The sequence below is a fragment of the Cyclopterus lumpus genome, chromosome 22 (assembly GCF_009769545.1).
Source record: "Cyclopterus lumpus isolate fCycLum1 chromosome 22, fCycLum1.pri, whole genome shotgun sequence".
NCBI lineage: Eukaryota > Metazoa > Chordata > Actinopteri > Perciformes > Cyclopteridae > Cyclopterus > Cyclopterus lumpus.
In genome coordinates, this window is record NC_046987.1 from 14,430,950 (window position 1) to 14,457,430 (window position 26,481).

The 26,481-nt window shown below is 41.8% G+C and overlaps 3 protein-coding genes across 5 annotated transcripts; 2 read left to right on the top strand and 1 right to left on the bottom strand.

The window, feature by feature from the left end:
* The first annotated feature begins 1,431 nt into the window (after positions 1-1,431).
* spata7 (spermatogenesis associated 7) lies at positions 1,432-6,368 on the top strand. The gene is made up of 12 exons (XM_034525600.1): positions 1,432-1,664; positions 2,145-2,207; positions 2,323-2,412; positions 2,583-2,630; positions 3,006-3,109; positions 3,242-3,708; positions 3,823-3,868; positions 4,248-4,369; positions 4,447-4,497; positions 4,667-4,744; positions 4,933-4,990; positions 5,131-6,368. The coding sequence occupies exons 1-12, from the start codon at positions 1,622-1,624 to the stop codon at positions 5,770-5,772; spliced, it is 1,812 nt and encodes a 603-aa protein (XP_034381491.1). The 5' UTR covers positions 1,432-1,621; the 3' UTR covers positions 5,773-6,368.
* A 1,936-nt stretch (positions 6,369-8,304) lies between these two features.
* On the top strand, positions 8,305-23,092 carry ptpn21 (protein tyrosine phosphatase non-receptor type 21). 2 transcript variants are annotated; one of them, XM_034563030.1, is made up of 19 exons: positions 8,305-8,619; positions 9,397-9,695; positions 11,223-11,392; positions 11,820-11,917; positions 13,027-13,094; positions 13,207-13,277; positions 13,748-13,835; positions 13,978-14,063; positions 14,556-14,643; positions 14,916-14,995; positions 15,970-16,030; positions 16,192-16,273; positions 16,434-17,962; positions 18,844-18,984; positions 19,632-19,850; positions 20,253-20,381; positions 20,471-20,705; positions 20,951-21,111; positions 21,225-23,092. In XM_034563030.1, exons 2-19 carry the CDS (start codon positions 9,516-9,518, stop codon positions 21,351-21,353), a joined length of 3,615 nt encoding a protein of 1,204 aa, XP_034418921.1. In that variant the 5' UTR covers positions 8,305-8,619; positions 9,397-9,515; the 3' UTR covers positions 21,354-23,092. The 2 variants fall into 2 exon arrangements, with proteins under 2 accessions (XP_034418921.1, XP_034418922.1); XM_034563031.1 differs by lacking the exon at positions 8,305-8,619 and adding an exon at positions 8,661-8,851.
* Positions 23,093-23,307: 215 nt separating this feature from the next.
* On the bottom strand, positions 23,308-26,481 carry fam98b (family with sequence similarity 98 member B). 2 transcript variants are annotated; one of them, XM_034563032.1, is made up of 8 exons: positions 26,318-26,471; positions 26,007-26,155; positions 25,572-25,700; positions 25,294-25,469; positions 24,721-24,801; positions 24,518-24,634; positions 24,230-24,397; positions 23,308-24,133 (listed from the first exon to the last, which is right to left on the bottom strand). In XM_034563032.1, exons 1-8 carry the CDS (start codon positions 26,353-26,355, stop codon positions 23,909-23,911), a joined length of 1,083 nt encoding a protein of 360 aa, XP_034418923.1. In that variant the 5' UTR covers positions 26,356-26,471; the 3' UTR covers positions 23,308-23,908. The 2 variants fall into 2 exon arrangements, with proteins under 2 accessions (XP_034418923.1, XP_034418925.1); XM_034563034.1 differs by lacking the exon at positions 24,518-24,634 and having other exon boundaries at positions 23,310-24,133; positions 26,318-26,481.

Sequence of the window (26,481 nt, forward strand, 5' to 3'; positions counted from 1 at the left end):
AAAAGTGTACCAAAAAATGTATTGATTATGTAGTCAAAATGTCCTACAGGTCTATTTGAAGAACCATACTATTGTTTTGCATGTTTTTGTCTATTTCCAACTATATTTATACATTAGTTTAATGTGGTGTCGATATATTTCAATAGACTGTGGATTCGAAACATGCTTTAGAACTGCTTCAATTTTTGTCTAAGTTATGTTACTGCCGCTGTAATACAATTATAAAGAGATAGCAGCGATGTAATGTATGTGATTTACATTAAAAAACACATACATTTAATTATTACCGTATTATAAATGCTCTGCAGAATTTAATGTTTAATTTCTTCACAGTGGTCAGTCATATCTTTCTATTTTTTTGTGCAGTATTAGATCATCTCTAATAGCTGCTAATTTATAGTCCATTAAACAAGTGCATTATTGCTTTTTTCTTTTACTACCCTCAAAGTGTTTCAGCTTCCAATTTTTTTAAACATTTATTCAGGCAGCAAAATGGAATGAAATCGTTTTGGAACAGAACAGGTTTACATTTTTACAAACTATAAGTCTCAGCCCATCATAATTATAAATAGGCTATAGCCCTGTTTTACTCCTGGAAACAAGAATACACCCACAAGCATGACTTCATTTGTGGTTAGGGCTAACTGCGCTGTTCGTTTCACACTACAATTACCTAATGTACAATCTTTTGTTGGCGAATGATGTCAGGGGTCAAAAGGTCTATCAAACAATGCAAGGAATATGGCAGAATAAACAATATGCTGTTGACAGAATGTTCCCATGATGGACATACTTGAATCAGAATTTATATGTGTTGCACTCTGTGTCATTCACATTGGTCAGTTTTTCACACGCTCCCATTATTGCTTTGTTGGTTTTGTTTTTCAGCAGGCCAGATGGTGGGTGTTTACTTCAAACTGTAAAAAACAAGATATAGGTACCAGTACATGTTTAGGACCCTATTGAGCAAGGATAGCACACAACTATAATGATATATACATTGATCTGTTCCACAGGCCTTGAAATCAGTTTTCAGTCCTGAACGTTAGCTGCTGTCTCATCACCTCTTCTGGTGAAGCCTGCCTAACCCTGCTCTTAATTGGTAAACACAGGGGCTCAAGTGGCCTACACATGCCACTAGGTTTTAAGACCAGCTCGGACAATGGCTTTTTCCTGCAGTTTAAGGCCTCACCCTGTTTGTCTAAGTCTACACTTGGATAAAATAAAGCACACATTTATTGGATGACAACTATTATTGATAATCATTCATATTTGGGATTTTATTGAATTCTGAGTTCATTTTTGGTATCTTGTTATTTCACTTTTCCCAGTCAAGTGGCAGGTGTGTGTTTATGTGACAATGGCATGGGGGTGTGGGTGAGTTGGTCTGGGGGCGTGACTTTCCTTACGCAAGAGCGTGATGACGAAGGCAATCATAGCAACCAGCATGGCGACGGAGAAGCTTTGCTCCTCCGCCCAGCTTCTTATAAGCTAGTTTTAGGCTGTTGCCTTTCCGGTACTTGATTATCTTTCAGCGTTAACATGTTTACAGTTAAGTACACTGTTGTTTCCGGATGTATCCAAGCTCTGCCGTTGCTTCTCCAGAATCTTTCGTCGGAAAATGGGATACGATGAATTTAACATTACCATGGAATCGAGAATAGGTATGCAATTACTGTTAGCATTAGCAAGCTAGTTAGCTAGCTTAACTGTTAAGCAGCAGCAGGAAGCAAATTCAACTTGTTTCGGCTGTTATCTGAAGATAAACTCTTGGTGACTGTGTTTATACTCGCTAATGTGGCTTCCATTTCATGTTAACAATGGTCAGCCTTTACTGGATTTAACTGCTTGTTCTCAAGACTTAGGTTAGGTTAAATCCATAACCAAGACCGTGACTTGACGGTGACGTCTATCACGATGCTTCAGTTAAAGTTAACGTTAATTTATGTTGGTGTCGTGAGAACGGTACGTTTACAAATATACATATATAAAGGTGAACATAGGAAATCACTTGAACCTTTATGACCCAAATGCTTGCTTGATGATTGGCATATGTATTATTTAAGAATGTATTAAAACGGTTGAGTATTGTATTACTTCTCAACGGGAGTCAACATGTCCATATCTATCTATGTTTATTTTAGGGAGTGTATCATCTGGATTGGGGTGCAGTCTTGGTGTGAGAGGACAACATTTAAAAAGTAGCCGTAAGTATTAGTATGTGCTGATATTATAATGAGAATTAAGTCAACTGAAGTAATGGCCATTTGTAAGATGAGAGCTTAATTTTATGGTATGTTGTTCTTTGTGTTGCAATTTTAGCTTTCTGCACTCCCTCCTCCAGCAAATTGACACAGTCCATCATTAAAGATCACATGGTGTCTCATTACAAAAAGGTCTACTCAGCTAAAGGTGAGCTACATGGCAAGGGTACTAATGATTCTTAAATTGTCAAATTTAGTAGAACAAACATATTCAGTGCATGCATATATAATATCCTTATATCTTGAATGGGTTAAAACATGTATCTCTATTGCATAATAATTTGATTAAAGATGTTCCAACTTTGCCTTGTTCCACAGCTGCCATTGATGTCTCAGTACCCAAAAGCTTGATACACAGTGTCAAGTGTAAGTACTCAATCATCAAAGATTAAATTATGAATTCAACTCAACACATTTTCCCTGTTTAAAGGACCATACATTTCTTGGCACATTTTGTGTTAACAATATTTCTAATTTTAGCACACCCACAGTGGCTTCTAATAGCATTGTAATTATGTTAAATACTTGTAACCATTAACAGTTAGTTGGTGTCTCAGTGGTAATCACAATCAAAGACCAACATTTTCTCTTTGAGCTCACTATCGTTAAGGAAGACATGAATGTCTGTGCTGTCACAATCAATCTCTTGACCCTCTCATACTTTGCAGATAAGTGCAGTAAGTATTTGCCTATTTTAGACTATTTTCTCTGTCCATTCACTTTGTCATTGCCTCTTAACAGACAATGACCAGATCCGACAGGAGCGGTTGAGGAAAGGGGGGCGTCCTCAGTCGGCCCACTCTCTCTCACAGACGAATAGCAGAGCCTCCTGCTCTTCATCCCAGGTAAGAAATCAAGGCAGGATCACTGATGTGTTTCTCATTGCCTTATATGATGCCATCTTATCTTAAACAGAAAATATGGCATTGCCTGACCAGCAAACTTGATTATTTCAATACAACATATTTGCTTTTCAGAGTAGATTATCTGTGCAATATGATGACAGCCCCTACCTCTGCGCAAGGAGTTCCACAGTCTCCAGCCCAAGATTCATCTCCTCCTTCCATGCCAAGGAGATAGTTTATCCATCGTTTAAAGTTGGGTCTCAGAACCATTCTCATCACATTCGGCCAGCATCAGAAATAAAATACCATAGCCCGGAGGCAACATCACACAGGAAGCAGTCAGCGTGTTCACTGGGAGCTTCAGGAGATCAGAGTTACTACAAGACTTTCCAGGACCCGGTCCAGAAGACGTACAGCGGAGACTTGCTCCAGAAACATTCACAGCACTTTACCCATGACAAACCTTTCACCCCTAAGACCCTGAAATCAGAAAAGAGTTCATACCTGTCGCAATATCGCTACTACAGAGCACCACGGAGGAAACCTACTCAGGATAGCACCAACTCAAGGTTAATGCGACAGGAGACGTATCATGGAAGGTACTTACCGAACGTCTCAGTGAGAAAGAGATATGTGTCTTTAAAACAATTGTCTTAACATGTACAACGTGTGCACTGTGTTCAAAATAATTTAATTCTATTATTGTTATGCAGCACAAAAACCAAGGAATGCCCACAGGACATTTCTGAGCCATCTCAGGTAATTCTGAGGACTTTCTAATGCGTCGAACAATAGCATTGCTTTCACTGCACTTTTCAAAAAGCACTTCATATATACTGTATATGATATGGTTTATACCAGGCCTAAACACTGATCCATGCCTTATGTGTTATCACATAACAATTTCAGTGAAGATGAGTGCAATAACTTTAGTCTGATGACAATCTGTGGCACAGCATCCAAGTAAAGACCATGAAAGATTGTGGGGTATAACTTATTTGTTGCTTATGTCAGTAATCCTTGAATGTTTTTATTCTCTTTTAAACCATAAAGAACTAAAGTGTTTCAGCCACATTAAACATTTGCTCATGAGACAGCCTTGACAATATTGAATATGTCTTCTCAATATGTTTTTCAGGGATTTAATACAGAGCATGAGTGGTCTGAAGATGAGTTCAATGGCACATATTTCTCAGCATCTCGGCAACAGAGTCAAGCAAACCAGAGCAGAGAACATGATCTTTTTGACTCCTCATCCAGGTAAAATCATAAAGGGGAATTACCATGTTGCATTCATAGTGTATAAATCATTTGAACAAATAATTTAATTTTTATAGGTTCTCGCCAAAAGGCAGGAAATCTCCCATTATGAAGAGTGTATCTGCAGAGTAAGTTCTCTTTGCCCAACGTTAAATCCTCATACTGCTTTCAATTTATATGGTAGAAAGCTATTGCCATACATTTAAGGATTTGACAATACTGTAGATGCTTCTGAGAATCTTAAAAACCCTGTCAATGGCTCCATGAATTTAATAATTCTCATCTGTTGTTAAACAGGGAAGAAGAATTAATGTACCTTGAATTCATTTCTGCGGTAACAGAGGACATATTGTCCAGGGCGTACATCTCTGACAGGTTTGTCATTTTGTTTCTCCACTCTCTGACTATGAACTAGAAGACTGCTTTATGTTAGCTTTCAGAAATGTAGAGCACACATGCAGCCTGGATGGCACTTTCCTAATAGCTATAAGTGTCTCATAATGGAGTATATGGTTAAACAGTTAGTTGCTAGTCTCATTGTCTGTGTTTTTGTCCTCTGCAAGGTTCCTAGACCGGGTGATAAAGCGCCATATCGACATGAATCGGCATCACCTTGATGTGGTGAGTGGCCTATATAACTTTGTGCAGAATACCAAATGTGTCAAGCAAGTCTTGTTTAAGTGTTAGGATTACAGCTTTAAGTAAAGATGTGAAAACATTTTAAAAGGTTGTCACAATTTCTGCATCGTTTTTGGATCTAGGGTAAAATGCGCCATCTTCTGGAAGTTCTACGTAAAGATTTTGAAGAGTCAACCAACACGCCCACCTCTAGTACGGAGCCTGAAAAAAAGGAGAATGATCTACTTGATTCGTTCCTACCACATCTGGAATCAGGGGGGGAAGAAGTGAAGACCAAAAAGGACAGTGGCCTGTTCCCATATGCATCAATAATCGAACACTGCAATACGGCAGATTATGCTGACCCCCTATTGGTCTCGACACCTTTATGCTCTCCTGAGACGACTGCGGTCTCACCAATTAAAGCAAATGAAGAGGAAGGAGTAGATGACAATCGGGAGAGGGGCATTGGCTCTCCATGGCTCGGTGAGCCTGTTTCTGATAATGCAGGAATCGGTGACGAGGATCCTCAAACTCAAATTGGCACTACAAGCAAAGAAGTCAGCGATGAAAACCATGAATACAATACTATAACCAGTGAAGAAAGAGTCCATCGAGACCAAGCTGAAGTCAGTTATGATGGACAAACTAAAGAGCTTGAGGATCTGGGGAGAAGTTTGTCAGAGTCGCTTCATGTGTCTAGCAATACACACCAAGACAATGCGGAGACGGCCACTGAGCAACATACAGATACGGTTGCCTCGGTCAGCGATGATGAATTCTGAGCTTTGCGGTATTCAGAGTTTGATGGTCCTTTTTAATGTTTTTCTTACCAAGTGAGTATTTTCCGATAGAGAAATGTAATGAAAATTAAAATGTCTGAAAGTGTAGTTTTGTAAATGTGAATTAACACGAGTTGTGTTTCCCATGTTTTAAAAGCCCCACCCATATGGTGCTGTAGTTCTATTCTGCTTTTAAAAATATTTGTACATAAGCACGGCATTTTCATATAACAGGGTTTTTGCAAGTACACCAGAGAAACATACTAACCGTAGTGTAATGCTCGATATATTTTCTAAATTATGGGAACTAGTATGATTATCAACTTTGCAAAGGATAGCCCATCACACCTACACTGATGTCATAAAGTGGGATTAGTGGTATCCTTTAGTTTGAGTGGATTGCAGTGGTATCCCCAGGCAGTTTTAAGTATGTGTGCAGCTGCTGTTTACATTTCCAGATTTCTAGAAGAAATGCTTTTGTTCTAAGGAAACTTCAATTTTTCAGTGTTTGACTTGACATATGCCTCTGAGATGTAGCTAGGAGTTGACTGTTGCCAGAAAGTGTCTTTACAACTGCAATAAATCTTCTATTCTTGTGATTATTGTCTCTGATCATTGAGACTATATAACAAATGGGTTATTCAACCTGCAGCCAGCAGCAAAACTGACAATATTAGCATTTGAGGACTGTAACTTGAGCCATTTTGCAATCAATTAGGGACTCAAGAAAGAGGGGAGCTGGTTCCTTCAACTATTGAGACACAGTTTCTGTGTTTGTCTTTGCCATTGACAGTGTTGCTGATACTTTAGAAGATATTTGCTCTAGATGATATGTGCACACCTCTATTTACAGTATGAATATGCAAACATTGCATGAAATTGGTCTCATAGCTCTCGGGTCAACCCTTCTTGGTGAAAATGGTTCTGTTACAACCATCCCAGGTCTCCCCTACATATGTGTGTATCTGTGGCGGCCCCAATGGGTTGGGCTCAGAAGACTTTAGCAGGCTTATTCCCATGTCTGAAGATATCTACCAAGAGGTATGAATGATGCATTAGTTATTGCTTTGTCCAATCTGATTGGTTAGTTGCACCTGCAGTTACTCTACCTGCCTGCATTTTGAATGCTCCGTTTTTAAGCATTTTGTTTAATAATTTGTTTTACGTGTACTGTGAGGTACATTGTGGCAGTTGTGCATGAAATACAATTGAAAGCTAATGATGATTTGTAGATGTGATGTGTAGTAAAAGACCAAGCTATATGGGCAACATTGGATTTTCAATAAATGTGTGACTGGCTTAATGTGAGCAGGGTTTCTATGGCAACGCTTTTCATCAGCTGAGTCACAGTGCTCTCACCGCCAGAAGACATGTTATGGTAGCCCCACAGCCCAATACTTTGAAATGGCTTAGTCCAACAACAAAAAAACAGTTTTTGCCTGGGGTGCCTCCCCATAAGGATGATTAACTTTTTATTAGGCGGGTATGAAATGGTACATTATTACAGTTATGGTTCTGTATATCACAAACAAAAGATCTGCACTGTATTCAAAGCTCCAACCAATTTTAATTGCACGCGGTTTCAATCTAACGGAAATCGTTGCCAGTCATTATCAAATCACCACCACAGGGCAGAACGGGCAATAGCAGACATAAACACTCGGGTGATTGTGCAGGCTCGAGTCGATCTAATTGGCCCAATAAAAGCAGAGTGAAATGACGCTGTCTGACACGCTCACATGGGGACAGGGCGCCTCTATGAAAAGGGAACGAGAAACATCAAGATCAATATCATAAATCACATGAAAAACTATTATCCTATAAACTACTATATAGAAAAATAATAAATATCAATATATTGATATCCTTGCTAAGCACGGGAAGAACACATGACAATTCCTCCTATCCGTATCATTGTGTGCAAATCAAGTTTTTAAATGTTTTAATGTTCAGCTTCTCGCCGATGGCCAGATGCAGCAGCTGTGGAACTGAAAGAAATCCCTGGAGGGAAGAGAAAGAAAGAAGTCAGGTTTCTTGCAAACTTTCCATTCTCGTTGTACCTATTTCCTATACGCATTCACAGTCTATTCCATTTCGTCTGTTTAAAAAAAAAATGTTTTTCAACTTATTAGGCAATATTTTAATAACCACAATGATCCAATCTTCTCTTCAGGGATGCATTTAAAAACCAAATGACATTTAAACCTAACTAAATTATAAACGTAGAAGTGAGACCGTGTCGCAAGATACAGAGGGGGACTCTTTAATCATTGCATCATATTCTGTGTTTGCGATTCCAGCTGTCAGTCGATTTAAAAGGTAAAAAGACAGGTCAACGACCAGCAGCTCCAGGCAGCTGTCCCATTTCTGGCATTTTCACCGCTCGGCATTCCAGCTGTCTGATGTCATGGCTCTGAAAACCTCCGTGTATTCCTCCGCCACAGAGGCACTATACTGCATTGTGAAGCGTATGTATCCCCTCACAAAAGTGCAGCAAACCATATATTTTGTATGCATTAATTCAAAAGCCGGAGTACAGTCCAACATAAATTGGAGATGTGTTACTTTCTGAAGCGCAGTCATTATTAGAGTTATAGAGCCGCGGATGTATACGGAATACGCTTGTTGCTCTTCTAATCCCAGGAAGCGAAACACGCTCGGAACTTGAGTGAAGTGTCGGACCAAGAGGCATGGGGCGCTGCGTTAGTTTGGATCCTCTAACAAACTACTGACTATTGGGCTGTCTCCACTTAAAAAAAAAAACTCAACTGGTAATCCGTTGAGCTTGATGGCGGAATCCCCCAGGACCGACTCTTAGTTGGACTACACATTTACATTTGATGGCTAACGGTAATGTTAACGTTTTTTTACCCCCCGAAATATTTACCGGCTACGTCAGCTTCCCAAGGGTGCCGTCTATTTACTGGAACGTGCGTTAGCGCCCTAGCGATAAAGCTAATTTAGCGCTGGTTGTTTTTTAACGGTTAAAGTTTAGGATTCACTCAAACTTCCGCTGAAAAGTAGCTCGTTAGGCAGGGAAATGTCCAATGTCAGGAACAAACGTTCCCTCCTGTTTTAAAATGTAAGTTACGCTAAAATTACTTCATTTATAACGTTGTAATAAAATGGATGCATGTTTGAGATGGAAAGCAGCGGGGATTTTGCACTCATCGACAGTAACGTAATGAAACAGGTCGTTTGGGTGAGACTATTCACTGGAAGGGGATTCATCTCGCCACAATCTTGGAAAATAATTTGCGATTCGACAACGCTAATTACACAGATTAGATAACATGCTAGTAATTTCCGACTACTAGTAAATTGCATTTAATGTATTTTGTAAGTTGTAATGCTTTGGTAGCATATCCGAGGGAGCCAAGTCGGGTAAATAAAAAAACAAAAAAACGCCGCATTTAAGAGGATTAGCGTTACTTTACGGTAAGTGTTGTGTGTCTGGTTAGGCGTCTGTTGCAGGGTGGGGGATACTTTATACAAAAGTATCGTAACATATTCTACAGTGATGAGCATTCACCCGGTTTTGCATCCCTCTCCTTTTCCGCCAGCCTTTCTTGTTAATTGTCGTGTTTTGGAGATGCATTGAGGTGTTTCTTCTCATTTATTCCCCAGATCTGTCTGTTGATGATGAACCTTGTGGCCTGTGACGTTCACACAGTATTCGAGGGGACAGCAAGGAGAATACTTTCTCTGGACTAAGTGAAGACCTCCCTCTTGAAGAAGTGTGAAACATGCCCTTGCCATTTGGCTTAAAACTCAAAAGGACTCGAAGGTATACTGTTTCAAGCAAGAGCTGTCTTGTCACTCGGATTCAGCTGCTCAATGGAGAGTTTGTTGAGTTTACACTTTCAGTGGAGAGCACGGGGCAGGAATGTTTGGAAGCAGTTGCTCAGAGACTTGAGTTAAGAGAGGTATGTATGTATGTATTTTCATGCAAAATTGTATACAAAATTGTTCTTTCTTGTATACTTTTCTTTACTCACCACAGTGACACCGAAATAACCAGTTGGTCATTGTCAAATTTTATATATATATATATATATATATATATATATCGTTACATTTAATTAATACATCTCTCGTAATCTCTGTCTTCCGTATGACATGATTTAGGAATTTGTCAATCACATACATTAGTGCTAACTTATGTGTAACCAACTCATCGTGCAGATTAGCAGACATATTTGGCACCCAAACACAAGTGCCAGCTCTCTCAGAGCATGGACAACATGACCGAGAAAAGTAGGATGGAATAATGTACCGAACTTCACGTCTGCATTTGGTCGCTGTGGTCACACAGTGAAAGCCACCTGTTGGACATGAGCTGAAAGAGATGCTGTCATTTCCAGTTGCACCTCAAATCAACAGTAGAGGCTTCTAAATAAACGGGCACCCTGGCCTAGTCTGAACTTGCACTATAAAACTGTTTTGGCTGGGTAATCTAGCAATGCTTTATTTGTCTTTGGTCTGGTTAACAGTGCCACTGACAGGCCTCCACCCTCATTTAGAGTTCTTCTTGTATGCACAGGGGAAAACGTATTGTTTGTTTTTTGATGTCGCAGGGGTTGTTTGAGAACCACATGATTTCACAGTCAGTCTTTGGTAGGAATGTCATTCAGGTTGTGTTGATCGATGATGGAATGAGATTTGTTTTGGTACCAAGATAATTCTTTTTCCAGTGATCAGACAACCAAAGTTCACTGACACCCTTTAACCAGTGCTACATGGGTTAATAGAGCCTGTGTTTGAACATCTATGTTGATTCAGCTTCAGCCTGGTGTTGGTACCATTTAATGAGGACCATCATTTTGTTTACATTTGAATGTAGGCAATTTACTTTCAGAGAAATTAGATGCCCCAACATTTGTCTTGTTTTTGTCTAGGTTATAAAATAAAAACACCAGCGTAATGTTGACATAATATTTATTCATAGTTGCTAACCACTGCTGTGTAGTGTGACGCAGTCATGTTATTGTCTCGTTGTGGTTTGAGAGTGGCTGCATATCACAACAAGTCTCTTTCAGCTAAACTGTCTTTGATCAACAACGAGCCTCAGGTTACTTTTCTTACCAGTGTTCATTGTGAGATGTTCAGACAGTCACAAGACTGAACAGAAGGGCCAACAGCCTATAAATCTAGATGAGTTACTCATGGCTGAGTTTTCAGGCCTATATATGTTTTGAATGTTATGTTGATTATTAGAAGATCACCTATAGATGTGTGCGCCAAACAGGAGAGACGTGACATTGATCTCAAGCAGTTACATATTATTGTTCTAAAGTTTGATATGTCATACATGTGATTGTTCATTCCTGCTAGTTTGCAATATATATAGTAAAACCTCAATTGTTTGGCAAGATATTCTAGATGTCTTCGAAGTTCCTTGATCACAGTGCTGTTCAGGTGTAACATTTGTGCTTCCTTTCTTTGCTTGTTAGATAACATACTTCAGCCTGTGGTACTTCAACAAGCAGAACCAGCAGAGATGGATTGACTTAGAGAAACCGCTGAAAAAGCAGCTGGACAAGTACGGGCTGGAGCCCACCGTTTACTTTGGAGTCGTGTTTTACCTACCCAGTGTCACCCAACTGCAACAGGAGATCACAAGGTGATGCTCCATCAGTGACATGAGGTGTCTTGTCTAAGGCCCTTATTAGCTTAGTGACTATTAAGTTATACATTTTATTTATGAAATGAGTGCCAACAAAGTTTAGAGTAACAAAGGGTCTTTTTTATGTGTCTGTATAGCTCACAAAAAGCAGCTCAGGTGCACCCCTTGAACCATATGCCAGATTATAGTGATGTCTTTTTACCGCTTCCGATCTATTTCCTTTTAGTACTTTAATTCAAGCAGAGCGGTCTCAAGTATTCATCATTTAATTATGTCGTACATTATTTGAATAGTGCTGCACTTTGCTCGGTTTGCTCTTTAATGACTGTTTAGCCATTTCTGCTAACCCGAATGAAGTCGTCATATTTGGTGGTTGGCTGCTTGTCTATTGGCCACTTCTAAGTGACCTTGTCTTTCTCCACAGATATCAGTATTACCTACAACTAAAGAAGGATGTTCTGGAGGGCAGGATCTCGTGCTCACTAGAACAAGCTATCCGTTTAGCTAGCTTGGCAGTGCAAGGTAATATGAATGTATAATATTGCTGTTTGACGAGTCTGGTATTTTCTTGGCAAATCTTTTTGCTGTCACAGATTTAAGTCCCAGGAAAAGTCATTACTGGTGCAATTACACAGCAATTGTTGATGACATCTTGATATTGGCTGCTGTAACACTACACCTCTCCCACATCTGCACAATTTGATTGAAAATATTATAGTAATTTTCTATGATTTCTCGTGCCAGTTCATTTCTTTTTCTTGCATCCTAACTCGGTTAACTCTAAAAACACAGCTAGAAAACTGGGACTGGTTTTAGACAAACAATAGTTTGTCTAAAACCTTTGTCCAATCTCTTATCTGAGGGTTTATAAGAACAATTTCATGAATCTTGTCATATGCAGCTCCTTAGAAGCAGCGTTAAACATAAACTGTGACTGTGAACTCCCCTTGTATGAGCTTTAGCCCTGACACGTCGTCCAACTTTTGCCGTGCCAGAAGAATCTCAAACACTGCTGGCAAAGTTATATCAGGCACTGCAACCTACTGGCCTGGGCGTTAGCATAGCAGAGCCACTGAGATCACTTACTGCTGCAGCCATGTTCCGATGACTGGCCAGTGTGCAATATGTGCATTTGAAGAAAAGCCCCAAGAAACTTTGCAAGTTCCCTGAAGGATTAGTCAGTGCTTAATTTGTCATGCAAACTTGTAATTGTGCGGTTATGTGGTTCCTATTTTCTGTCTCTGGCTCGGATATTTTAGAGTGAAGGGCAGTTTGTAGCTTGTGAGCAGTGCTGATGCCTGGGATACCCAACATAGTTGTGGATGTTGCCAGCAGGCAGACTGAAGCTGTAACTGTGTTGGCCCTCTACGTTGTCAGATGCTGAAGCAATATTCCCTTTCCTAACAAACGGGGCCCTTGCTCTCCTAAAATTAGTCCATCTTGTCAACATCTTTTCCAAAAGGCATTACACCATTCTGCAATTCTTGGATGTCTGTTTTGCATCGTGCTAAATGCAGAAATGGACGTGTAATAGAGTTTATTCAGAGAGCATGTATGCCTCGCTGTATAAGTAATTTACCGTGTTCTCTCTCTCTCTCTCCCCCCCCCCCCCACCCTACCAACACACACAGCTGACTTTGGAGACTTCAATCGATATGATTCCCAGGATTTCCTCCAGAAGTTTGCGTTGTTTCCTATTGTAAGCATTTTATTTTGCATTATCAACATGTGAAAGGGAAAATATGTCTGTCCTGTGCTCATTTGTGTTTTCATAGCAGCATTGTATTAATCCCGACTCTTTGTCTTTGCAGGACTGGATCCAGGATGAGCGAGTGCTGGAAGAGGCCACTCAGAAAGTGGCTCTTCATTATCAGTCCTTCAGGTGAGCTGCTGTTCTCTGTGGATCAACAGTCAAATGGCTTTGCATACTGCACAGACAAACGCATTCCTTTTGCATCTATTGAAGCAATTTACCTTTTTTTATTATGTCATCATCTCACTAAGGTCATATATCAGCCATCTCTTGAGATTTACACTTCAGAACACACCTGCTGAATAACCCAAATACACCCAGGCCTTGTACCAGATCCTTTTTTTAGCCACTCTGTCAAAAGAGCAACGTTTATCCCAAAGATAGCTGTTTCTCATCTCTCCATCAATCCCATTTAATTTACTACTCGACTTGTAATCACTATAACAAATTGGATTGCACTGACTTTTTGTGAATAACGACATTGTGAGATTTTCCATTGCTTTGCTTCTTAGTGTTCCTGTCTTGTTTCTATGTTGGCTTGGTGGGTTTTGACTATTTGTTTTTTGTCATGTTTTTGTTGCCCTTTTTGTCTTTTTTAGGGGTTTATCAGCCCCAGAGGCAGAGATGTTGTACATGCAGGAGGTTGAGAAAATGGAAGGCTATGGTCAGGAAAGCTATCAAGCCAAGGTACGTTTTCTAGCCCAAACGTCGAAGAAATATGACGTTGGCATACTAGAATCTGAATGTGTAGGCAGCATATGGTCTGTCTAAATTCTTTCACCTAAAAGACGGTTCTGAATGTCTTTATCCTCTCCTTTAATCCAAACAGGACAGTTCAGGTGCAGATGTTTCCATGGGAGCCTGCCTCGATGGCATCTTTGTCAAGCATAAAAATGGCAGGCCGCTTTCATTTAGGTAAGTCTGGAAACAAACCGCATTACATAAATGTACTGAAATATGATCTACTTTTACAAAAAGCTTTGTCTGGTAAATTGTAACTGAGCACCAATTGTATTTCATCAGACAATCCTGTCTGTAGAGATGAAGGTTTGTGTGCACAGCTCCGTCATTCTTGTGTGACTTTGTCTCCTGTAATGTGCCTGAATTTGTCTCAAGAGGAAATGAGTCAGCTAGACTGTGATATTAACTGATCAGGCTTGTGGGAGCATTATCTGTCAGTCTAGTGAGTAAGTGTACACGCTTGACCTTGGTTGAATTGTTCTGTGAGTTCTAGATATCTTTTTGATTGACTCTTGCATGTGTGGTATATATTATATGCATTGTTAAAGCAGTGCCAGAGTCTCTTTTTAAAAATAAAATTAAAAATTCTGCAATGTTTTGTGGCCGTCATGACCTCATGTGTTTTTCCTCTTTCTCTCTGCCCCCGGGCTTTAATTGGCTGTGTAGGTGGAATGAAATTAACAACATGAGTCACAACAGGTCCTTCTTTGTCCTGGAGCTAGCCAACAGAGAGGAGAGTGTCCAGTTCCAGACCGTAAGTTTCTCTTCCCCATTCCATTGAAAATGTCAGTTTCTTATTGGATTTAGCTAAATTAAAGAGTGCCGTCGCCGTGTAGTTTACCGTCGGCTCGTCTGAACAACGCACCTCTGTTTGTGTGTGGCTGTATTGGCCAAAAAGTATTTGAGGGCATACACAGGATTGGCTTTGCTTCGAGATAACTAAGCAAACACCACCTCTGTACTAATTGCCTCACCATCTCATGACTTTTCTTCTCTTTTTTTTTCTTCCTTTTTTTTTTTGTGTAGGAAGACATGGAAACCTCCAAATATGTGTGCCGGATGTGTCTGGCCAGACTCAAGTTTTATAAGATTAACAAGAGTAGCCTGTAAGTGTTTTTTTTCCTCTTCTTTTTTAACACGTCTAGCCTAGTTCCTGTCTCTTTTGTTCCTTGTCATCTCGTGCATGTGTCTCCTCCTTTGGTGTAGCCTCACTTCTATCCTCCTCTCTTCAGAGAGGAGTGTGACCCCCTGCCTTCTGAGGGCTCCCAGAAGTCCCTTCTCACTCTATCCTTTCCTCGCTTTCCAATGCTCTCTCGTCCCTCTCTGCCTTCCAATAAGGGGTGAGCAACACTCTCGGCCACCGCCTACATGTGGCTATCAAGCAGGGGCCAACACCCATCCCTCCCTTATTGCATAGCCAACCGTGCACAGCAAACATGCTCTCTGCTGTATATATGAAATGGGCCCTTGGTTACTAAGCATGTAGGGACTTTTCATCCAAGTAAAAAAAACTAATATTTGATTTACTAGTTATTGTGTGCGTGATTGGACCAGAGAAAGAATAGCCTGTTTTGATGAAGTTAAAGGGGATCATAATCAATGAAATTAAAGCATTGTAAAATCCACAGGGATCTTTCTTCTCAGCACTATTTGTACAATAAAGATTACATTTTTTTGTATTTATTTTTATTTATTATTACACCATCTCTTGCAGTAATTAATTCCTTTAGCTTTCATCAAATATTTCCAGATCTACTGTAAATTTGTCTAAGCTTACTCTATATTTTATTTTGTTTCTTTTTAACAGAAGTTTACCATGTTTTGTTAAATGCTAGTCAATCAAAATTAATAACACATTGCACAACTCTTCTCCATTATGCCATGCTTGCTGGTGTAATTAAGAAAAAATATTGTATAGAGTACTGGAGAAGAGTTGTGCAACATCTTGGATTCGTCTTGCTGTGTGCGTTTTCAAAGTTAAATGTCAAAAGGACAAAGTAAGTTCTTGGAAGAAGCATTGTAAGTAGTTGCGCTTTTGGTCTAGGTCACCTTTTTTAACTGACATTTGTTTTCCCACCAGCCAAACCCAGCCTACAGTCGTTAACCCGGTCAGACGGAGATCGTCTACTAGAATATCTCTGGTATTGGCCTTGCTCACTCAAAACACACTTCACATTTCGTGTGCTTGTATAATTCCCTGATGAATTCTATGGGATCGTCACTACACAGTTCTATTTAATTCTTTGCTCTTGGACTGTATTTCAATCATATGCGTAACTGAATCCCTCTCGTTGTTTTACAGCCAAAGCCTCAGGCCTACATGATGCCACCGCCACAAATGCACTACAACGGTCATTTCACAGAGCCTTACACATCATCACAAGGTAACTACGAGAGATTGGCCTGCAACTAGGAACCTGAAAATGACTGCACAAGATGGCTTTTGAAGTTATTACATGATGCACTGTCCTCATCTAGTGAATTAATTGTAATTATAATTCTCTTGTAAACTTTAGGATGTCTTGTTTATTTGCTGTCCCACAGACAACCTGTACATGAACAGTCAGAACGGTTATTACTACCATTCCCAGACAAGCCTGGACTGCTCTCCTCTGGAATACAGCAGCGGAGGGCGTTTACGTAACGGCAGTGTGTACAGCGCCCACAGTACCAGCTCTCTAACCAATCCCCAGCACTACCATCAGCCCTCACCCATGTCCTCCAACCCCTCTATTACTAGCGATATCACCAGGCCGGACTATGTCCCCTCTCATCGCCACAGCGCTCTCATACCACCTTCTTACCGTGCCACGCCCGATTATGAGACAGTGATGCGTCAGAAGACCCGGGGAGCAGGAGGAGGGATGCTTTTGTCCCAAGAACACCGACAGAGCCACTCCATGAGGAACTTGAATATTGGAAACTCCTACGCCTACCGCCGGCCAGACCATCTAGTTTACAGCCAGCCAGAGATCAGAGGGGAGCATGGCGGAGCAGCCCAACACCATCACTATCCCTTCCATCTTGGCTCCAGCTTTCACAGCCCTTCTCCATATCCCTACCCTACAGAAAGGAGGCCTGTAGTAGGGGCGGTTAGTGTCCCGGAGCTGACAAATGTCCAGTTACAACAGGCCCAGGAGTATCCCGCCCCGAACATCATGAGAACACAAGTGTACCGACCACCTCCACCCTACCCATACGCCCACCCTCGGCCTGCTAACAGCACACCGGACCTGTCGCGTCACCTGTACGTCAGCAGTAGCAACCCAGACCTGATCATCACGAGGCGTGTGCATCACTCAGTCCAGACTTTCCAAGAGGACAGCCTGCCCGTCGCCCACTCTTTACAAGAGGTGTCGGAGCCTCTTTTCAACGGACCCCCACAGAGACAACCGTACCATGCTCAGAAGCGGAACTCCATTGAGATTGCCGGATTAGCGCATAGTCTCGAGGGGATGAGGGTGAAAGAGCGAACTGTGTCTTCTTCTGCAGCTGAAGCTGCCACGCCCCCTCCGGCCCTGCGTGGCGTTCGCTCCCAGGGCTCTCAACTCAACGTGTTTTTGGAACGTACCAAGACTGGGGACAGGAGTGACATTAAGGAGGACGTGCAGTATGGACACAAAAAGTCCCTTTCAGATGCCACCATGCTGGTTCACAGTAGTGGGGAAGAAGAGGAGTTTGAGGAAGATACCGGACGTCACATTCCACTTTCTAAGGATGCAATAGCAGCGGCTGTTACTGACCAGCCGTCCCAACCGCACCAAAGCTTGACATCTCTCTCTTCTCTGACGCCTCAGCAACAGGCTCCCATAGAGCCGCCTCCCGCATATCCCATAGGCTCCTCTCTGGACCCCTCCATAACCAGTTCCTTGACTTACAAGGTTCACCCCCTGATCCAAGAGAGTGAGCCGCTGTACTTGCTGTCAGATTTACGGCAGCCCAGGATTATGCCTTCGGTGTCTGAGGGAGACCTGAGTGGCCAGGCCAAGCAGAAGAATAAAAAAGACTTAAAAAAGAGGCCCGTGTCTGATGTGCCTCCTGGGAAGAAAACCGTAGAAGGTTTGCCCCCTCCGGTGAGTCCTGTTCCGAATTACATTACATTAATAAACATTTTTAAATTGAGAAATATAGATATTTCTCCATGCTGCCTCTGAGAGATATCATATGTGTCCTCTCTAAAGGAATAGAGAATTAAATGTGTACGAAAGCAAGATTGATGATTTAGCAACTAGTTAATTGTTTCAGCATTTTATCATAACATTCAATCGTACTCCAGCTTTATATTGCTCTTTAGTTGCACTGTAATACCTCAGAGAACCCTGTTCCAAAAAAGAAGAAACAACTCCTGGTATCTTATCCAGATGTAGCAGGTCAGTGCTTCGGCACTTGGCAGGAGAACCCGCAGGTTGCCAGTATTAAGTCCCCTCACAGACCAAGTCCACAGTGTGGACTGGTAGCTGGAGAGGTGCCAGTTCACCTTGTGGCCACTGAACCCCCCACTGCTCAGGGTACCATCCACCGAGGCAGCCCCCTCACCATGATATCTCTCCGTACCTAATGCAGGTGTAACGCTCCATAAATGAGTGTTTTCCCTTGAGAGATAAAAAAAAAAAGTGTACATTATCATTATTTTCTATAAAAGTGGGTTGTAGCATCTTTGTTTTTTTTTTTCTCGACAACAAGGCATGTCTGTGTCTCTTATTTGGGTCACATGAGTATGGACCTAGTAATAGAAGTGGTTTCAGTGGCAGCTTTGAATGACGCAAACAAGCGCACTCTGACACACATTGAAAGAATGGAGTTGGAAAACCGGACAGGTGACATTCACTGAATAAACACCTAGCGTTGCCCCTCCCTTCTTGTCCACTTACTTCTTGACTGCAAGGCTCACACACGCGCACACACACACACAATCGTCCTTACTTGTTCTGTCTCGACTCTGTTGTCACATCAGGGTATGAAGAAGGGAGCAAGGTCAGAGGTGAAGAAGATGGGCCCTCTGAAGGTGGCACATCTCAATGGACTGTCAGTTTCCAGGCAGCCAATGAACGAAACGGTGAAGGATGAGCCTGAACGAGCCTCTAATGACGAGAGGGTAGGACACCCAAGAGTCTTTGATTATTGTGATTTGCTTCTTGACAGATGGAAATGTTGAGTTTAGGCAATGTAAACTTTTGAGATATGAGATTTGTTCCTGTTGTGGTAATGACTTCCTAACCGGGAGCTTCTGGTTTGATCTTGTTCCAGGCGTTAACATACAGCTGAACTAGTCAGCCTTGTTAATCTAGATGTAGGTTGCTTTGACAATGAAGGTAAATTCCAGACGCATAACAGAAACAAAAACCTAATGAGCTCTTTAGCCCACAACGATGATAATGCTTCTCATTTCTGTGTTTTGACTAAGACAGAGTTCTGCTATATATTTGGTTTCTAGAGATTTGTACAAAAATAGGAATATTTTTAAAAGGAGCAGATCAATTAATCAAACCGATTTTCATCCAAAGTTTGGCGTATTCCTGCTGCAACACCATTTACCACGGAATAGTTTGTCCTCTCTTCCTCAGTGATAGGAGGTGCCCTGATATTTTCATCATTAACAAACATGACAGCTCACCATGTCATTTGTCTATTTATCAAATTAAATGGATTTTGCCTCGTCAAAATGAGGTTAACTTGTTTATGAGTCGGCACTACATTATCTGTGGCAGTGATGCATTTACCGTTTCCTTGTTTGTGTGTTAGTGTAAAGTTCTGGAGCAGCATATGGAGAGGGGCGAGCTGCTGAAAGAGTACGAGAGTATCCCAAAGCGTCGTCCAGCAGGCGAATGCACCATCGCCCAGCTGCCAGAGAGCGGAGATAAAAACCGCTTCCAGGACGTCCTGCCTTACGATGACACCCGAGTGGAGCTGGTTCCCACTAAAGAGAACAACACAGGATACATAAATGCATCACATGTTAGAGTAAGTTGCACAGAGATTAATCCTAATCCTTAACTCTTGGCAAATCACTTTGCAATTATCTTTGTTACATAAACAAGCACCTACACACCCCGAGGAAATATTTTGATGACAAATGACTGCTCGTGATTTTGTCATTTACTTAAAATGCAGTTTTTTCTTTCCTTGGTTATTTCTGTGAATTTAAGGTTGGGCAATATTAGCAACATCCAATGTGCCCCACAAAGCGGAAACCATGTCACAGTTTCCCAAATACTCTAATGGAAACTCTTTAATTCTCCTGGTGTAGAAGGCGTGCTACTCGTACAGCTGCTTAGTCACAGTCCCGACTTCATTATCGACTCTGACACAATAAAAGTACTCCGCTGCTACTCTTATAACGTCTCTTGTCTCCCGTCTCATTAGATCACGGTCGGTGGACAGGAGTGGAGCTACATCGCCTCGCAGGGTCCCCTGTCGAATACATGTCAAGACTTCTGGCAGATGGTGTGGGAACAGGGCGTCTCCATCATCGCCATGGTCACTGCTGAAGAGGTGCGTTGATGTCACATTTACAGCGCCACGTATTTCATTCATTCATCATTTCCTGGGTTGACGTTTTGTGTGTCGTCTGCTTCCTTCAGGAGAGCGGCAGAGAAAAGAGCTTCCGATATTGGCCCAGACTCGGCTCACGACACAACACGGTGACATACGGTCGCTTCAAGATCACAACGCGGTTCCGCACGGAGTCCGGTTGCTACGCCACCACCGGGCTGAAGATCAAACACCTACTAACAGGCCAAGAGAGAACTGTCTGGCACCTGCAGTACATAGACTGGCCGGACCACGGGTGTCCTGAGGACTTGAAAGGCTTCCTGAGTGAGTGGGATCTGTAGCCGCTTATCCTTTTTAAGGTCATCGTGCTTTTATGATCGGATATCATCCTGGGAGACAGAAAATAGGACTTGTGTTTTGCATTAACAGCAACATAAAATCCCCATGGTGCGATGATACTAGATACATTTTTAGCTAAATTAAAATAACTAGGGAAGACGATCCCCTCGAACATATAGCTCATTGTCAAAACTGCTGTATTTATTTGTTGTGATTTGTTTTTTTCCCAGCTTACCTTGAGGAGATCCAGTCTGTGAGGAGACACACAAACGGTATCAGTGACCCAAAGAACACCAACCTACCTGTACTGGTCCACTGCAGTGCTGGAGTGGGACGGACTGGTGTGGTCATCCTGTCTGAGATCATGATAGCCTGTCTGGAGCACAATGAGGTAACCTCCTCACTTAAAATAAGACTGCTTTTTTCAAGTTATGACCTCATGTATATTCTTGGTTGCTTTTCCGTCCGTGTATTAAGATGAAATGCTGCTGCCTCTCGTTTCAGACGCTGGATGTCCCAAAATACCTGTTGAACCTGCGCCGTCAGAGAATGATAATGGTTCAGACCTTGTCTCAGTACACCTTCATCTACAAGGTCATCATCCAGTACCTCCGCAACTCCAGGCTCATATGAGCACAAGTGTCTGTCCGGCCGGACTTCGTCCACCAGCATCCACTGTCCTCACAGGTGATGGGGTGTTAGCTCCAGATGAATGGATGAATTTGGTCACTGCAGCATTTGGCGGACCCCTTCTGGTCAAGTCTTTGATCATGCAAGGCTGAAGGAATGATGTGAAACTACAAAAAATAAGCAATACCACATGAAGGAGCATAAAGACTTATGACCTGCCTCGAAACAGTATTATATATTTTATTTTTTACATACATTATTGCTTAATAAAGCCTAGCACTTTCTCCAAGTACTTTGCTGTACATAATGAACCAATGTTATGCTGCATTTAAAAAAAAAAAAAAAAAAAAAAAACTATTACAGCATTTTTTGTTCTCTTAAATGTGTTTTTTATTGCAGTTTGGTAACTATTGGTTCTGATGATGAAGGCTTTTGTGGAGTAATAAAGAGTTAGTGTTCAGATGGATTTGAACTTCATCATGTGGCCTGTGGTGGTACAGGCAGGGGTTTGTCCCTGCATTGAACTTCATGAGAATACAGATTTACGTTCAACAGAATGACGCTAATGCATCCCATACTCCCCACGAGTTGGCTGTGCTACTTGGTGTGAGCAATCTTCATGTTCAATAAGCCCTTGAACCCACGACATCTACAACAAAGCACATGCTAACAACATATATCCATCATCTCTGGACAGAGAATATACATGTCTTTGTTAAACACTGGATTGATGCAAAGTATAAACGCATTGCACAGGTTTCAGAAATCTATAGTTGAACGAAGAGAAACAATGACGGCAGATTTGAGTAAAACTGGAATTTTTATACTCGTATTTTTCATCCCTTTTTTTTTTTTAATCATGAGAACCAAGTGCTGTATTTGATCAAAAACAATATATTTAAGATATTTTTTCACGACAAAGTGCCTATATAATCTACCTTGTACCGTTGAAAGGACTGTATGTCTGCACAATATGAAGGACATTTAATGTGTGAAGTGCAGTGATTGTTTATTCATGCCAGTTGATACATTTGAGAAACATCCCTGCAAGAAGTTCATGTATTGCAAACAAAAATGATCAGACTTGGACTCCCTTGGGTTGAGCCAGCTGGTCCTTTGTGTCATTAAGTATGTAAACACTAGGAAGTGACACCATGGAGCTGTGGTCTGAAGGGCGTCGCTAGTTTCAGTATCCCGTCTGCCACACTTGTTTCCACTCTAGTGAGGAGAGTCCATGTGCGATCACTTCCTGCTGCAGCTAAAGGGAATATTTTCAGAGTGCAGTTGTGGCATTCACCTGAACGGAAACGAGGCTTGCAGGCACGGCAAAGTTTACATATATTTAACAAAGTTCATTTGAAGTATTTTGCCTATATTATCAATTCAAGGCAGCAACTTAATTTATAACGTGGCCAAAGTGAAGCAATTGTTAATCCCTCGTTGTCTTACCCCGGTGTTTTTGTTGTTGCATGCGTGGGCAGGGATCCGACTTAACTGGAGAAAAATACGTCTCTGATGTCAAGATGCGTTTCTCTACTGGATCTTTAAGATCCGCCCCGTGCGAATTGGCTTCAGGTTTTGTGTTTTAACATACTGATCCAGTCTTAGTGTGGAGACTTGAGTGATTTTTGTGGCCACGGTGTAACAGGTTTGTCCATGTACAGGTATGTTTATAATGTACACAATGTAAAAAAAATGTCTTATGAATATTGGATAATGTACAAACTATGTATAAACTTTTATCTATTGAACAAAAAATGATGCCATTGGGGAGAAGTGTCGGAACATCTTTTCAGCAAATAAAAATTTGAAATATATAATTTGGTCTATTCGGTTAAAGATAATGTGCCGAGTTTCTGTTTACATCAATCTATCATGCCAGCTTGAATTAGGCAGTGGTTCTCAATGTCTGGTTGCACTATTTCAGTATCTGTTAAATCAACATAAGGTGTTTGATTGGTGGAGATCTTTTATTCAATTATTTCAGAGGGTGGGGGTGGGGGGTGGGGGGGAGAGGATCACAGCTGGTACAGAATCAAAGAAATTAGGAGATTTGTGTGTGAAATGTAAAGTAAAATACAGATTTGAATACTTGGAATCCTAAACTTGTCCTATAGCAGTGTTTCAGTCTTCAAGGTTTTACATTGACACCCATTAGTGTTTAGCAAAGATTACTTTTCTACGTTCGCCTTTTAGCTTCAACACTCATCTTTAAAAAACACTTCAATTACATAATCTCAAATAGTCAGAATACATACTCAAACCTTCTTTAAAATCAATGTGTTGTATGGATGTAAGAAACAGTATTATGGTCCAATGCAGATGTTGGATCATTTGTTCAAATAAAAGTATGTGTAATGACTGGTATTTATTTCCATTTAAATAGAGTTAAAAGCAAAATATAAACACTAAGTACAAAAAAAAGGGAGTATTAAAAACGATCTAAAATGAAGATGTTTTACTGTCAGATAAAAATAATTTCTCCCTCCATGACAACAGAAATGCGTTAATGTCAAACACGACACTCGGATCACAAAAACAAACTCAATCAGTAGAAATCAATACTGGTACCTCCCTCTCTTTCCTCCATGTCCACCACGGTTCTGTCCACCCCCTCTCCAACCTCCACCTCCTCTTGAACTACCTCCTCCCCAACCACCAGCCCCTCTTCCTCCACCCCCTCTTCCTCCATCTTGTCTTTTTTGCCAAGGTGGCATCTCAGGACGTGGGGCTTCAATCTCTGAGGGACGTCCTCCTCTGTCTGGGACTCTCCCCATGAGGATCTGTGGATGGGCGAGAAGACGAGAGATGTTGCCTCATTAGAAAAACATCAGACTTGAGTCATTCATTTGGAAAGAGAGAGAACGGTTATTCTTTACTTTGTTGACAGCACAAGCAGTCTTCTCCCTGCTGGAGCCGCTGCTGGTCTTCACCATGTTGCAGATGTCTTCTCTGGCAGCCAGCAGCTCAGCCATATCCACTGTGGCCTGTGGCCTCAGAGAGTGTCTCCTAGGCTGATAGGCCTTCGCCATGCTGTCCACCTTTACCTGACAAACAGGAAAACACATGATAAAAATCAGCTTCTTCTCCCTTGATTGTCGTCAGTTTGGACTCCCCTGTGATGGAGACTGAGGGCAAAAAGCATTGTGATTATTGTATAAACGTGCCTTGGCTCTGTCTGACCACCCAAATGACTGGATTGTGACATCCAGCCGTTTGATCAGCATCTTGCGCCGACACTCATACTCTGAAGACAGAGCTGTGTTTATGTTGTGCAACTTCTCCTGCAGAGATTTTTAAAAAAAAAACAAGAGTTGAATTAAAATGCATTTGATTCGACGTGGTTTGCTGAGATGTTCCATCTACTTACCCATTGGTCACTGCATAGAGATTTCTTTAGCACTGGGTTTCCAATGAAGCTATTTGGAAGATCTTTGAGTACTTCTTCCACCTACAATCGCACACAATGCATTTAATGCATTAACACAATACAAAAAGGAAAAACAACGTAGCGATCTAAAATAGTAAAAGGACAACACAAGAACGGGTGCAACTCAAAGCATCAAGGTCCCTCATAGTTTCAGGAACAAAACGTTACAGTTCCTGCCCCCCCAAAACACATCCGTTTCAAACAAATGGTAGAGATACTTTGCAGACAGGACACATGAGAACATGGCCAGTGAACAGCTTATTACAGGGTGTATGGAACGAGGCCCTTGGATGCATTACACATCGCAGTAACATGTTAAAACTGAACAAATGCAAGTGAGTTAGCCGTGGTTTTGGAATATGTTTGCCATACTATGTTCAAATGAGTGTCTTCAAAGCATTCACAACAACAAAAACACACTTTTTTTGGTAATGTATACTCTGGAAGTGGGGCAACAACTCCAGCAGATTAATTTTGTTGGCCCAGATGTAAATGTACTTTGAATAGTCCCACCTTGTCTTGGACTTGAGAGAAAACAACAGCTGCGTCCTGTCCTCTGGGCTCTGGTAGGTTCAGTGTCTCACAGATTGCCAGGAGTTCTTGATGCACCGGACTCTCTTCTTGTTGTTTACGAGAGACTCCTCTGCTCGTCACAATCTGCGCTGCCTGGAGCTCAGAGCTTAGAAACACTTCACGAGGAACACACAATCATATTCGTGAGCAACTCATCGATCACGCAGAGAGCTTGTCGCGCGATGTTTGAACATAAGGAGCAGGAGTCGATTACGTACAGACAAACTTCAGATGATCTTTTGCAGTACGTACGATACCCTTGAGAATCCCTGAAACGACTTCTTCACAAGGACAGTGCAACTCCTTCAGCAGACCGCTCATCTCCACCTGCAGGCTTTCCATGTCGTCTGGAGATGATAATAATAATAATAATAAATCCTTTATTGATCCCTGTGGGAAAATTATTCTCTGCATCTGACCCATCCTTAGTTATTAAGGAGCAGTGGGCTGCAGTGAAGCGCCCGGGGAGCAACTGGGGGTTCAGTGTCTTGCTCAAGGACACTTCGACATGCAACTATGGAGAGAGCGGGGATCGAACCCGATACCTTATGGTTACGGGACGACCACTCTCCCCACTGGGAGGCAGGGTTCGTGAGGGTGAGGGCGGGGAAAGCTTTGATCACCAGAATCAGGAGTGAATGGATGTGGCTCACCTGGACCGGAAGTAATGCTCTCCTCCAGATCACACAGCGGCTTTAACTTGGATGCCAGCCACCGGCACAGGTCCACATACTCAGGCGACGACAGGCCTCCCTCTGCGGCTCCGAGCAGTAACTTCTCCTCCAGCAGAGGACCGACATAGCTACGGAGGGTGAGAGTAGTGGTCAGATAAGCCTAAACTAAATATAGAGGTGTTGTTTCAGGCAGCTACTGTACGACTAGCTCATGCAGCCACTCTATAGTGTATAAACACGCAGACTGAGCTAAACCAGCAGCGTGCTATGCGGACAGTAGACGAGCTCACCCGAGCTGCTCCAAGGAATCCAAAATGTCGCCCTCCATCGCCGGGTTTCTTTTAGTTAGTCTACTGCAAACATAACGATGTCAGCACACAGTTAGAGGTTTCGCTCCGATTCATTTCTGCGGCGCTCTCATGCCTCCTTGTTGTTCCGGTCGCGTACGTGAGCC